The sequence below is a fragment of the Leguminivora glycinivorella genome, chromosome 4 (assembly GCF_023078275.1).
Source record: "Leguminivora glycinivorella isolate SPB_JAAS2020 chromosome 4, LegGlyc_1.1, whole genome shotgun sequence".
Lineage (NCBI taxonomy): Eukaryota > Metazoa > Arthropoda > Insecta > Lepidoptera > Tortricidae > Leguminivora > Leguminivora glycinivorella.
Genome location: NC_062974.1, coordinates 8,311,036 through 8,325,207, shown reverse-complemented (window position 1 = coordinate 8,325,207; position 14,172 = coordinate 8,311,036). Strand labels below are relative to the sequence as shown.

At 39.3% G+C, this 14,172-nt stretch overlaps 1 protein-coding gene across 1 annotated transcript in view; it reads right to left on the bottom strand.

Moving 5' to 3' along the window:
* Positions 1 to 14,172, bottom strand: part of LOC125225185 (Down syndrome cell adhesion molecule-like protein Dscam2) — a 62,169-nt gene that overhangs the window by 33,620 nt on the left and 14,377 nt on the right. Inside the window, exon 3 of the mRNA XM_048128771.1 lies at positions 10,237 to 10,435. Coding sequence (XP_047984728.1) covers positions 10,237 to 10,435 — 199 coding nt within the window. The remainder of the gene's footprint in view (positions 1 to 10,236; positions 10,436 to 14,172) is intronic.

Genomic DNA, 14,172 nt, shown 5'->3' with positions numbered 1-14,172 from the left:
ACTGGATTCCTTTGATGAAAAATCTGTTATTGTGTTCGATGTCGAATTGTCGATACACCGTGAATAATTATCATAAGAATCCAATTTTCTTCAAGGATCTATAAAAACAGAGGGTTGTAACGAGCTCGAAGCTACCGCAAACCTAGCCGAAGTGACAATCGTTGACGGTAGGTGGCGATCGCAACGCAGCCTGGCTTTGTCGCACCACTATCGAAGAGTAACAGGGATAGCTACGATATACTTACGAAGCGTAAATAATTGTGACCTTGGCTAGGTACACTGGTTTATTGGCTTGAGTGTGCGTGGGCGTTAATATGCCCAGTGATAAAATAAATTGTGGCAGGTTAATCAGTTGATAGATCTTTTCATTTTATTTTTATACCAAACATTAAGATAAATAAAAAGGAGGATCCCTCTTACCCAATCTTCTAATGAATTGAATATCACAAAAGAAAAAATAGAATTGAATTTATAAGGCTACGTAGAATAGAGACCCTAGTACTTCAGTTCAGAACAATACTTATCTAGTTTCGTTTATAATGACCCATAAAGTAGGTACTCTTTTCTTAGAACTTAAGCAATAAAAACGTTTTGGAAAAAAGTTACTTTATACAAGAATAATCCTTAATTACTATGTATTAAGCTCCGGGCAAGTTTATACTTTGGTTAACGAACAAGTTCAAAAGTTAGAACTTAAAATGTAAGTACATCAGCTTAATTTCCATAGTTCATAAAATAAATTCAGGTTTTATGCTGCTAACTAGAACAATGAACTAATATTAAGAACTATATTTGTTACTGAATTTTTACTATGTAGGTATTTCTTTAATTATTCATTCAAGGCGACATTTTTCTGAGACCACGGGGACAACGCCGTTCTTGAAACATTGGAGTTCATGTTTTAAAATCGTGAAAAACTTGAATTACGTACATACAAACATACATATAATCACGCTTGTATCTCACAAAGGGGTAGGCAGAACACATAAATTACTAAGTTTCAGTGCCACTCTTGGCAAAAAAGGGTTGAAAGTAATCCAAATTGTGACATTGTAGTGACAGGTTGCCAGCCTCTCGCCTACGCCACAAGTTAAACCATATGCCACAGTCGACTTCTACGACACCCACGAGAAGGTTCGAGGAGTATTTCACGGTGGTGAAATTCTTAACCCGTCACACACGGGGAAACTTGAATTATTGTTTCTAATACGCATGTTCGACATCGCACAAACCTCGAACCAGAATCTGTGGCAGAAGTCAACGAAAGGGGGAACCTCCTACAGAGTTTCGACAAACCACGTTAGCGGTTGTTAGGGGCATTGTCCATAACGTTGTCCCGGATAGCCTCAACCTAATTGATAAGTGTCGGAGACGAGGGTAAATTTAATACTGTTATAATTCAAGCGACGGCACTCCAGGGAGATAATGAATCAATTTAAAACAAGATTAATTCAGCGGTGAGCGTCGCAAGTGAGTTTTCTTTTAATCTAAATTTCCATCCGTTTAACATGGCTTTGTAGCTTTAGTTATTTTACACTATGACTACAGTATAAAAAGGTGTCTCTAAGACTTTTAAAAGTTTTATAACATTTCGAACGAACGCCGAAGGATTTGGATGGGAGGCTACGCTCCTTAGAAAACATTTATAATATTGGCCTGTCAGTTAAAAGAAAATACAATATAACTCCGTAATAGACAAATAAAGACCCCTTATTCATAATCATAAACATTCACTAAAGTTATCAAGCCGACAAAGTTTTTTTGTCCCTTTCTATCAGACCAATACGTCGGAAAGGGACAAACGAACTCCATCGGCTTGATAACTTTAGTGAACGTTTATGAATAATGAGGTAAGAAAACAACGCAGGTATAAAGTATGCTCGTTTAGATGGTGTCACACCTTTTGTTGATGGTCGGTTAGATGGCGCTAAATATTAAAATTTAACAATGTCAGATAAAGGGATCAAATTGACGAAACTGCGGTTCGAAATATTTTAACACTGTGTCGAGAGAAGGCGATTAATGCAACTTAACTACAAATTTTACTTTTACGAAAATCCTCTGAGATACTCATTGTTTTTGGTTAAAAGTAAAAAGCGTCAACGCTTTTTTATTTAAATTTGAAAATTGACAGACCGCTATTTTCCGGCAGATTTATAGTCAGCACCTTGAGCCTGCTTAAATCTGCCTCGTCGTCATTTGTTTTCACCCGAAATCTGCACAAAGATCGACTACACCGTATTATTAAAGGTACATAGGCAACGACGGTCGGCATTTAATTTGCTGGTGATTGAAAGGCGATGATCGGCAATTCGGCGCGCGTCCGCACGGGTACCGCGGATCGGCATTTGCACGATTTCACAGCAGGCTGCCCAGCCTCCTTCGAATCGGGATTATTAAACTTGGACCAATAGCCTGAGGCTGGTCGCAGTGTGAATGGGAACGAGCGTGAGTCGTGAGTAATCTTCAAATCTTTTGTATGGGTTTGACGTGATTATAGTTTTATTATTAAATTTAATTCTTAAATAAACAATAGGGAGCGGATACGGGGTATATTACTTGCCACCGATAAAGTTAAAGGGCTTACTGATATTGCATTTAGTTAGTAAAATAAAATATAAGTAAATCCCAACATTACAGCAACTATCTTCTGAGAAGTTGTTAGATAAATATAATACTTTATGTCAAGAACAAAGGTTCACTTAATTCGAATGGGTACGATTTTAAAAAATATTAATACTAAGAGCTTACTTTTACACATACTAATTTTTCCTCAGTCACCCGTTGATTGCGAACGCTGCAAAGGGTTCGAAACGTTGGGATATATTATTTTACGTTTGTTGTAAATTCGTTATACGCCATATAGTTCGTTTCCATGCTTTTATTTCATTACCAAGAGAAGTTTCAAATATGATTAATACAAGTAGACTTTCAAGTCACCCCCGAGGCTTTGAGCGCTAGACTTTCAAGTCACCCCCGAGGCTTTGAGCGCGTTGCACTGATGTTCTTATATAAAGCAAATAAAATTATAAAAAATCAACCACATATTGCGGCAATTTATTATAGACGGCAGGGTCCATCACATGTGTTAATTTGACCGTAAATTGGATTTCGCCAATTTACGGTCGATACTCGGAGGAAATATAAACTGGAGTAGCCCTCATGTTGCGTCTACGTACAAATAATTCTGCCAAGATTCGCGGGAGGTGAGGAAATACCACATGTAAAGGAGTACTCACAAATGCAAAAAATATTATTGTCAATACACACGCACATTATGATAAAAAAATAATACATGCTCATTATGATGCACACAGACATATCACACATGGAAATACTTCGTAGAAACACAGTGTATACGGACACTAAATGCGCACGTGTGTGTCTCAAACTATAGGGATGAAGCAGGCATCGATAACTGAAGTCGATAATAATTAATCAAGCAAATTATAATTTTAATGATGTCGTTGTTTTTTGTAGATCTGTTTAATGTTTGGCACTATTATAATCATATTAAAATTCACTAATGACAATCCTGGGTAGTAGGTATCACGCGGGTGGACTAGCGATGGATAATGGGATTAGTAGGTAAAGGAATATTTGACATTTTGACAAAACATTAATTTATTTTTCCAGACTAACTAATCAACAACGTTTACTGCGGTTGGTGGTACTAAATCATTATAGACAAACTTGGTTAAATAAATAAACTAGAAATGGTTTAGTCTTCATTAACTGCTATCAATACTGGTTCAAAGTGAAAAGTTTATTAAGTACATGACGGTGGTCACTTTGAACACCTACTATGATAAATTAAAGTATGTGAAAAAAATGCATTTTATTCATTTTAGACATTATGTTTCTTAGAGATATTTACTGCTTAAGACCTACACAAACGATATCTGAATAGAAATAGTGTAAGTTTATTTTTTCAAAACAACCGGGTTCGATTCCCCAGCTGGGTACACTTTTTTTTTAATTGTATGAATGCAGTTTTTCTTTTTATCAAAATCGGTGACATGGTTCCTAAGAACAAATCTTCGTATGTCTTACAGTTTCAGACTTTCCCATACTGACCGATTTGAATGGGCCACCCTGTATAATAGTACAAGTACAGAAGGCTCACTCCTTTGATGTTTACAAAATGACGCCATTCTAAATTCTTACCTACATTAACAAACGGACCGCACGCGAGCAGCCAACATTGAATTTTTCCCCTCACTAGCTCGGAAACACGTGTTTTGTCCTTTAATACCAGCGGGTAAAAACGCATTTTATCCACTAGTGCTTTAAAATTGATAAAAGTAGGTGAATCTAGTAATAAAGATCATTTACCACCTGTGGAACTACTGGAAGCAGTGATAAAAGAAAATCTTGCAGTACAAAAGGCGGACTTATGCTTTAAGGCATTCTATACTATGTTGATCTTTATTTTATGCGGGGGGCTTTGCCCCCCGAGCCCTCCTTTATATGCTCTTAAGGGTCTCAAGAAAACCCTTTCCCAACTTATTTTAAATACTACGTTGATCTTTCTTTTATGCGGGGGGCTTCGCCTCCCGAGCCCCCCCTTTATTTCCTCTGGAGGGTCACAAGAAAACCTTAACCCAACTTATTTTAAATACTACGTTGATCTGTCTTTTTTGTGGGGGGCTTCGATCGCCCCTGAGCCCGCCTTTATTTGCTCTTACGGGTCTCAAGAAAACCCTATCCCAACTTATTTTAAATACTACGTTGATCTTTTTAGTAGTTCCAGTTCATATCTTCCGGCTCCATCATCAGACCTTGAAACCTAATCGTAGTCAAAGTTCATTACAAGACTTTTCTAAGAAACCCAAAAACTACTATGATACGATGTTCTATCATGTAGTTCCAGTTCATATCTTCCGGCTCCATCATCAGACCTTGAAACCTAATCGTAGTCAAAGTTCATTACAAGACTTTTCTAAGAAACGCAAAAACAGCTATGATACGATGTTACATCATGTAGTTCCAGTTCATATCTTCCGGCTCCATCATCAGACCTTGAAACCTTATCGTAGTCAAAGTTCATTTCAAGACTTTTCTAAGAAACCCAAAAACTGCTATGATACGATGTTCCGTCATGTAGTTCCAGTTCATATCTTCCGGCTCCATCATCAGACCTTGAAACCTAATCGTAGTCAAAGTTCATTACAAGACTTTTCTAAGAAACCCAAAAACAGCTATGATACGATGTTCCATCATGTAGTTCCAGTTCATATCTTCCGGCTCCATCATCAGATCAGTTCAACAGTACCATATTATTTTACTGTCATCAGAACTACATACAGCTGCCAATTATCATTACGCTACGATCCTTGGAAGATGGTTAAATTAGCCTCCGTAGATTCCATTACATAGTTACATACACGACGACCTAATAAAAGCGTGTTAATATTAATATTAGCACCATCTAGCTGAGCCCTTCTTCTGTGTGGTACTGAGGTAAGTACGTTTTATTCTTAGACTTTATCTGTCTATATGGAGTTATATATGTCTTTGACTAGAAGTATAGGTACTCTAATGAGTATTATTGTATTTAGCGCCGTCTCTCGGCAAAATTTACTAAGTAATTTACGCGACTTGAGACTTGTGCGAACCTTTAGGCATGGAAAGTCACATGAAAAGTTGTCGAAACTAATAATAGATGGCGCTGCATTTAAATTTCTTGACTGATAACTCTAATACTAAATTGAATATACTCTAAGGTAGAGCAGAGTCTAATACCTCCGCTTTACAAAAGACCGCAATCAAGTAGCAATAGACTTTACTCATTGTTGTGTTCCTGCCGGTGAGTAAGGCAGCCAGAGCTCAACGAGGGTGCGGTACTCCTTCCTTCCTTCCCCCTCCTTCCTTCGGTCCTTTGAGTCGTTGGCACCCAGGCCCCTTCTAAGTACAGGTTTGTACAAGTTTCTAATGAGTCGAGTCGGCAACGCACATGTGCCACTCCTTGAGTGGCAGGCGTCCATATGTAACAGTCACCGCTTTCCATCAGGCGGACCGTATGCATGTTTGCCACCTACGTGGTACAAAAAAACTCTCGACGAATTCACCTTAAACATTAAAAACTAAATCAAAATCGATTGATTCGTTCGGGAGCTATGATGCCAGACAGACATGTCAAGCGTCAAACCTATTATTATTATAATATTTTTGCGTTGGTGGTTAAAAATAAGAAACCTCCTTCAAAACTATAATAAAACACAACTTTCTATGAAAATCGGTAAAGTGCGAGTCGGATTTCGACATTTCCATACAAAAAGGTCATGAGCGCCTGACGACATGTGATAGCAACGTACACTAGATTTGTACTTTAAAGATTTTGCGTATATTTTGGAAACTATAAGAGATAGAGCAAATAGACTTCAGATTTTGGTTGTCGGTGGCACAATTTTTTTGTTTTCGTATATATACACCATTTTTTGGACCTATTAGGGCAATATTATGGTCAGTGCAGTTCTAAACAGTCGTAAGCGCCTCTTTTTTAGTAGGAACTTAAGTCATTTTGGCAAATGCTTAAAATTTTTAACAATTTCTAAACAGAAATGAATTTCTTTCTACCTTATTAGACTTATATTGACCGGGATATAGACCGTGATTACCTTTTTGATTTTTGTCGAGCTCCCGATATTGCGACGCAGTTGCATGCATCATCAGAATACGTGAAGCTTCTCGAACACTGCCTCACTACAAATTATTTTCTGTTTCGCGGGCAATATTACATACAGGCAGAGGGAGTAGCGATGGGCAGTCCAGTGGCACCAGTTGTGGCTAACATCTGGATGGAACATTTTGAGCACAAAGCCCTCGCTGCGCCCCCAGTTCCCGTTAAAATTTGGAAGAGGTACGTGGATGACGTGTTCTGCGTAATAAAGGGTAGCAAGGAGGAAGCTGATCTGTTGTTACGACACCTGAACAGCGTGCATCGATCCATGTCGTTCACATTGGAAATGGAAAAAGATAGGGGTATTGCATTTCTTGATGTGAGCTTGAAGGTTGGAGCCGAGGGCATGCTGGGACACTCTGTCTATAGGAAACCGACGCATACAGATCGTTACTTGCATGCGAGCTCACACCATCATCCCAGACAGTTAAACTCGGTCGTAACATCACTAACCAATCGAGCACACGCTTTGTGTGACTCCTCTCATCTTGTACAGGAGTTGAACCATGTTCAGAGAGTCCTGAGGAGAAATGGTTACCGAGTTAACGTTAATAAACGGGATGCTAAACCCAAGCACCTCACTCATCGCGTAGAGAGACAACCAGCGTTTATGCCGTACGTAAAGGGAGTGACAGATAAGATCTCTAAAATACTAAACAATTACTCTGTAAAAACTATCTTCACCCCACACAGGAAAATTGCACAGTTCTTGCGGTCACCTAAGGACAATTTTCCTCTGGAAAAACCTGGTGTGTACAAAGTTGAGTGCAGTTGTGGCAGTTCTTACATAGGGCAGACCAAGCGCACTATTGCCTGCAGAATTAAAGAACACATTGCTGCAGTCAAAAAGAACGATACTCGCAAGTCTGCTATTGCTCAACATCTCATTGAGTCGGGTGCAAATCATTGGATCGAGTTGCATAGTCCTAAGGTAATTTCGACGGAACGCCACTACATACCGAGATTGGTAAGAGAAGCCATTGAGATTCACAAATATAAAAATTTCAATCGTGAGGATGGCTTCAAACTATCTACTGTATGGAATCCAGTGATTTGTTTGTGTAAAAAACCGGTGAAGTCAGAATTGAACAAACGTAGTGACACTGTGAGTGTAGTGTGTTTGGACAGACCATCGAGTGTGAACGCGACCAGTGGTAACGCTGAAAGTGAACGCAGCCGACGCGCGCGAAGGAGGGTAGATCGCGCGCTGTCTATACAACTTTAACATCCACCCGCCTTCGTCAGTTTTCCGTGATCATGATGCATGCAACTGCGTCGAAATATCGGGAGCTCGACAAAAATCAAAAAGGTAATCACGGTCTATATCCCGGTCAATATAAGTCTAATGAAAATAACCGTGAATCATTCAAAACTCTTTCTTTCTACCTGTCCATGGCGCTCACAAAATTTCAAAACATTTCGTAAGTACTTGCAGCGGCAGTGAGTGAAAAATCTCAATTTGAGTTTTTTTCTCTTAAGTCCGACTTACGCTTGACTGTAGATTTCTAATAGGTTTTCCTGTAATCTACAGGTAGAGGGCTATCTCGTGAATTTTTTTGAAAATTTTACGCTAAGTAGTTTCGGAGAGAGGGGGGGGGGAATGGTCATTTTTTGCTTATTTTCTTAAATTACTTCTAAATTACCAAAACGAAAACTATAAAAAAAATATATTTGAGATGCTTATAAAATGCTCTTTCATTTGATATGTAGCACAATATAGTTCTAATAACTTTGATTTTTAATTTTCAATTTTACCCCCCAAAAGTGGCCCCTATGATTAAATTTCGTTTAATTTCATTTAATTATATTACATGTCCGTCTTTGGGCCACTTGTTTACATACGTGTGCCAAATTTCAAGTAAATCGGTCTAGTAGTTTCGGAGAAATCGGCTGTGACAGAGGGACAGACAGACACGCGAGTGATCCTATAAGGGTTCCGTTTTTCCTCTTTGAGGTACGGAACCCTAAAAATGAGGATCTGTGGAGTATGTGCCGACAACCTCCGATCGCCCAGGAAGTGGCTCTTCGGAAATGGAGATGGATCGGTCATACCCTTCGAAGAGGAGCTACCAGCAGTGCCAGTATCACGTTTAAGTGGCGGCCTCAAGGAGGAAAGCGAGCCTGCAAACGCCCCGTACACACCTGGAGGCGAAGCGTTGAGAACGAGCTGAGGGAATATGGACTGAGCTGGAACGAGGCCAAGACGGTGGCTCAAGATAGAAAGGCGTGGAAGGATCTTGTGGGGCCCTATGCACCTATGGGATGCTTAGGACATTTAACAACAACAACATAAAGCAAATAAGTACTTAAGTACCTACTAATATTGTAACTACAGTACAGTTCCTTTTGTAAAGTTTACTAAGAAATTTCCAATGTATATAGCGCTACTTTATCGCACTCAGCGAGAAATGGTACTTTATGTTTCAATGTCGAAACTTCAAAGTAAGTATAGTCATATATATTATGTGCATTGTACCAACTAAAAACGTCGTCGATTCTTATTTTTCATAATGAATAATCAATTCCAACATAGATGGGCCATTTTTTTCAAAGTTCTTCACACCTTCCACCTCCACCTCACTTTTTTTGGATTTGGTAATTTTTATGTGGTTTCCACTCAGAATCGAGAGCTCTTTCAATCCTAATAGGAGAAAAAATGGGTTAAAAACAATAGTAATCTATCTTCATTATACTTCTGAGGTTCATGAATTTGGTATAAATTCGCCAATACTGCTGTGCACATATCATATTGCACATAAATGATGTGTGCACAAAACACTAAATAATAGTTCTCACATTACGGTGATAATTAATAACAGTGTAGGCACCTAGCTTTATGGTCAAACATGGAACCTGAAGCCGAGAATATTATACCTGTACGTAATTTAATTATTATTTTAATTATCGTGATCGTGAAGTCAAAAGGATCGTTTGCCAGATTATAACCACTTCTAGCACCTACTGGCGTAGCACACTAGTGTGATAAACCTTATCGCGTCGGTGCGTCGCTATCGCACTTACAAATAGTGCGAAAAGGACGGCCTGATGTGTTGGCTTTTATCACGCGACTGGGCAATTACGGTCTGCAGAGCTAAGTTGTATCATCATTAATAAAAGACAAAGCAGAGACAAGGCAAGGAAGAGACGGTAGAGACGACGTGTCGAAAGGCCTAAAAGCTCCTTCCTAGGGGACCCCAGCAGTATGAATCATCATTTGTTTGTCAAAACTAGTACCTGTGCGGATCAGAGAGCAGTTCCTGTCCATCCTCAGTCGGCCACGTAATGGCAGACGGGGGGTCCCCCCGCACCGCGCACAGCTGCCGTATGCCCGCGCTTGAAGCGAAGACAGCGCGTAATGGCGGCTCAGTCCCAGCGGTATTAAACCAGTACCTGTGCTGATCAGAAAGCAGCTCCTGACCATCCTCAGTCGTCCATGTGATGGTGGGGGGGTCGTCACGTACAGCAGCCGTGTGCCCGTGCTTGAAGCAAAGACAGCGCGCGACGGCGGCTCGGTCCCAGCGGTATAAGTTCTCATTTGTTTGTTAAACCAGTACCTGTGCTGATCAGAGAGCAGCTCCTGTCCATCCTCAGTCGTCCACGTGATGGTAGGTGGGGGGTCCCCGCGCGCCGCGCATAGCAGCCGTGCGCCCGCGCTTGAAGCGAAGACAGCGCGCGATGGCGGCTCAGTCGTGAACCACGGCGCTAGGCGCGGCTCTGAGCTTTCGGCTTGTTCTCTCTCTTCTGCTGCTCCACCTGGTAGAAAATAGTGCTATAATTAAAAATCAATATGTTTACATGGTGGAGGTGGAGTCCGCTTTGAAATATTTTTGTATAGAATGGCCCGTTAGAACTTGAGCAGATAATAGAGGTATAACCAAATTGAATGTTCTACAGGCATTTGGCTTAACCCTCAAAGGCCTCGTCCCGTATCCGTCACAGACAATTTGGACTTTATTTGAAAATTCTAACGTTACTATTAGTATTAATGCCGTAAAAATGTTTGCATATGGGCATTCCAGGGGTTAAAGGAATGTAAGCACAAAATGATGCTAAATATTTAGGTTGTAACAACGAAACTATGCGACGTGGAATTATTATAAAAAAAGTTCTAATGACGTACATTTACACATTTAAAAATGATCTGCGACAATTTTCCACTTCCATTGCACGTATTCCAAGAAAGAATGAAAGTCATGTCGAGGTCATAACAAGATTAATATCATAATAAACTTTGAATCTGAACAGCGCTCCCTGTTTGCGCAGCAAAGAAATATGCTTTAAAAACAGATAAAAAAAACTGGAACTGTTTAACCTGAGCATAATATGCGCTAAATCCCAGAGGGAGAAGTTTAATACAGTAATGTAGACAAACAATCGAGTAGAGAGATTGTATCTTGCTTGAGGCTGGTGGGGGGAGCACAATGAACTAAAGTATCTCCTGCCGTAGCGGAGTTGAGTCTTTTCCCATCTGTTTCATTGTTATTTTTATTTGCTTTGTTGCTGGGTGCTTTTAAAATAAATAAAACTTAAGTGTTTGCAGACAATGGCCATCGTGTGTAGTACTGGTGCGGAAGGCCGAGGGATTCTTTGCAAAAGAACGCTAACTTTAAGCCACTTAAAGTCTCAAACAACACAAGTGGAGTTTGGGACCGTTGCGCAAAAAAAACATGGCCTACTTTAAGCTTCGTTTAGGCGGCTGTTCTGCATTCTGCTGTGTGCTAAGTTAATTTGTTTCTCGGAAGCCTATTTCACCTAGATATAAAGCAACACGTAGCGTACGAACTGAATTCGATGCCGCTTAGGGCCACTTGCACCTACGAAAATGGTGGGTTAACTTGAAGGTTAACCCACCATTTTATATGGAATTTGACAGATGACAGCCCACTAACCCTGAGTTAAGTGGTTGGTGAAAGTGGGCCTTATACTCGTAGGTACATAAATATTGAAATAAGTGGCGATATTAAGTCTGAGTGGATATCTGCTATCTTAATACAGTCATGATAAAAACACCAGCAGATTATAAAATATACTATAAGTTACTACGATTTTATTATGTAGGTAATGTCAATGTAGCTAATTCTGCCATAGGGACTATGTCGTCCACGAGCTTATATTTCTTTTATTTTCAATCGTAGGTAAAGAATCTCATGTTTTTGCTTGCTGAATCTAGAAAAACTAGTTTAATGAATAAATACTTAGGTACATGTACCTTCGTCGGTACATTCCTTTGAGTCTTAACCAGGGTACGAATACAAATCTTCAGTTTGGAAGTTTATGCCTAACTGTAAATTTAGTAAATCTACGTTTAGAGCTAAACCATTTAATATGCAAACAAGGCTAAAGCTTCAGGATACACGCGAGATATGTTCCAGTACTCGCCCGCGGCTAGACGCGCACGAGTAAAAGTTGATAAAAGTTTAATACGGTGAGGCAAGGGGGAGGAAAAGGGGGCAAGGGGGGGGGGGATTGTCCTCCGTCGTGTAATCCGGTTAAGTTTGTTGGCGGTTGTTGGGGAATTAGTTTCAGTTTCACTTTACAATGAGTCCATTGGGGCATGGAGGTTCTACGCTGCCGTCTAGCGGTTGCACGCAAAAAGAAAGACATAATTTGTAAGATAAGATGGACTTATAAACTTTTACAGAAAAAATCACAAAAAGATTAAACTTTTCTTTGTGCAGTTAGTTAGGTAGTTGGCATTGATGTACGGTTGCGTCATAACTATTGCTTCAAGTCCCGGCGTATTATAATTATGTGCCAGTAAAATTTCGCATTTGTATATATTTTTTGTTATGAGGAACAGGTAAAACATATTTTAACCACAATCTCACCTGATGGAAAGTGCCGATGCAGTCTAGGATGAAGCATGTATATACCTTATTATGATAAATATACTGTTTAAATTCACGATCGTAATTCAACGAGAAGTTAGTTACCAACTTTGTGAATACGACCAAAAAATATAACCAAAAGGCGAATATATTGGCGAGTCCATATATCAACCCTGTCTAAAAATACAGACAATTTTATTACGTTTCCTGCTTTATTCCCGAATGTGTACTATCTAATTTTCTCGGAGCAATTGATAAAAAAAAGAAGACGAACCTGGAGATTTAAAAGAAACAATCTTACGTTTTACTTAATTAAAAAAAAGTAAAAGCAAAGTCTAATGATTCTCATGTGATGTAGTATGTATTTTAATTCTAAAGGTCTTTGTACGTTTCTTTTAGAATTAAAATACATACTACATCACATGAGAATCATTAGACTTATGTTGACCGGGATATAGGCCGTGATTACCTTTTTGATTTTTGTCGAGCTCCCGATATTTCGACGCGGTTACTATGCATCATGATCACGGAAAACTGAAGAAGGCGGGTGGATGTCAAAGTAGCGTGATGTTGTTGTGTTTTCCGTGATGCATGTAACTGAGTTGAAATATCGGGAGCTCGACAATAATCAAACAGGTAATCACGGTCTATGTCCCAGTCAATATAAGTCTAATGAAAATAACCGTGAATAATTTGAAACTCTCAGTGAGAATCAATTATTCAATAACGTAACAGCCAGATCTACAACTATACCGGAACACATCTTTATTTTTAAGCACACTAGTGTGTGTTATGATAAATATATAGGGCACTTTTGCAGACAACTATACCTATCTTCCTTGAGCTATACTTAGGTTCAATGGTTTATTAAACCAGCGTTATGAAAAAGGACAATAAATCTGCATGAGTGCGAATATAAATAATATGAGTATCTACATGTGTTTACAGAAAACAGGGAGTCGTCTTCAAGCTCATATAAATAATTCTTTCCTACGTCTTGGTTAAATTAATCCCTCAGCATGGCGCTTAGAAAGTAAATACGTTCTGCACAAATAATCAGGTACTTCCCCCACCCACGACATTGTTATTTATCTCCGCTCTCGAGACGCAACGAATCAATTTTATATGTTTTTTTCTTTCCACTCCAACGTACTTTAATCAAAGTCAGGACGAGGTTCCAAATAAAAACAGGAACATGAAAAATAAAGGTAACAATCTTCGTACTTGTAACAAAATGAGGGGAAACGTCGACATTGAAATAAAGAAAAGTGTGGGGAGGAAGCTTTATCTCGCGTTATCTTAATGAAGGTTGGGAGGCTGTGGGCAGCCGCGGACGTATTGTTCTCGTGTCACATCAACATCACATGTTAACAGAGTGATATTACATCCGTGCTAAATGAAATCATCGGAGTGGAAGCGTACATGCGCCAAGCTTTGTCAGACTTGGATACAAATATTGTAATATTGATACAAAGGCAGGGGCCCGTTTCTCGAAAGGTACAAGCCTTGTATTACAAGTGCGCATACTGTCAAATCGTATGGGTTGTCATGGAAATACACTTGTAATACAAGGCTTGTATACCTTTTGAGAAACGGGCCAATATTGAATACTATGTATGTAAGAATAAGTAATGCTTTTGAAACATTTTATTTTATCTAAAT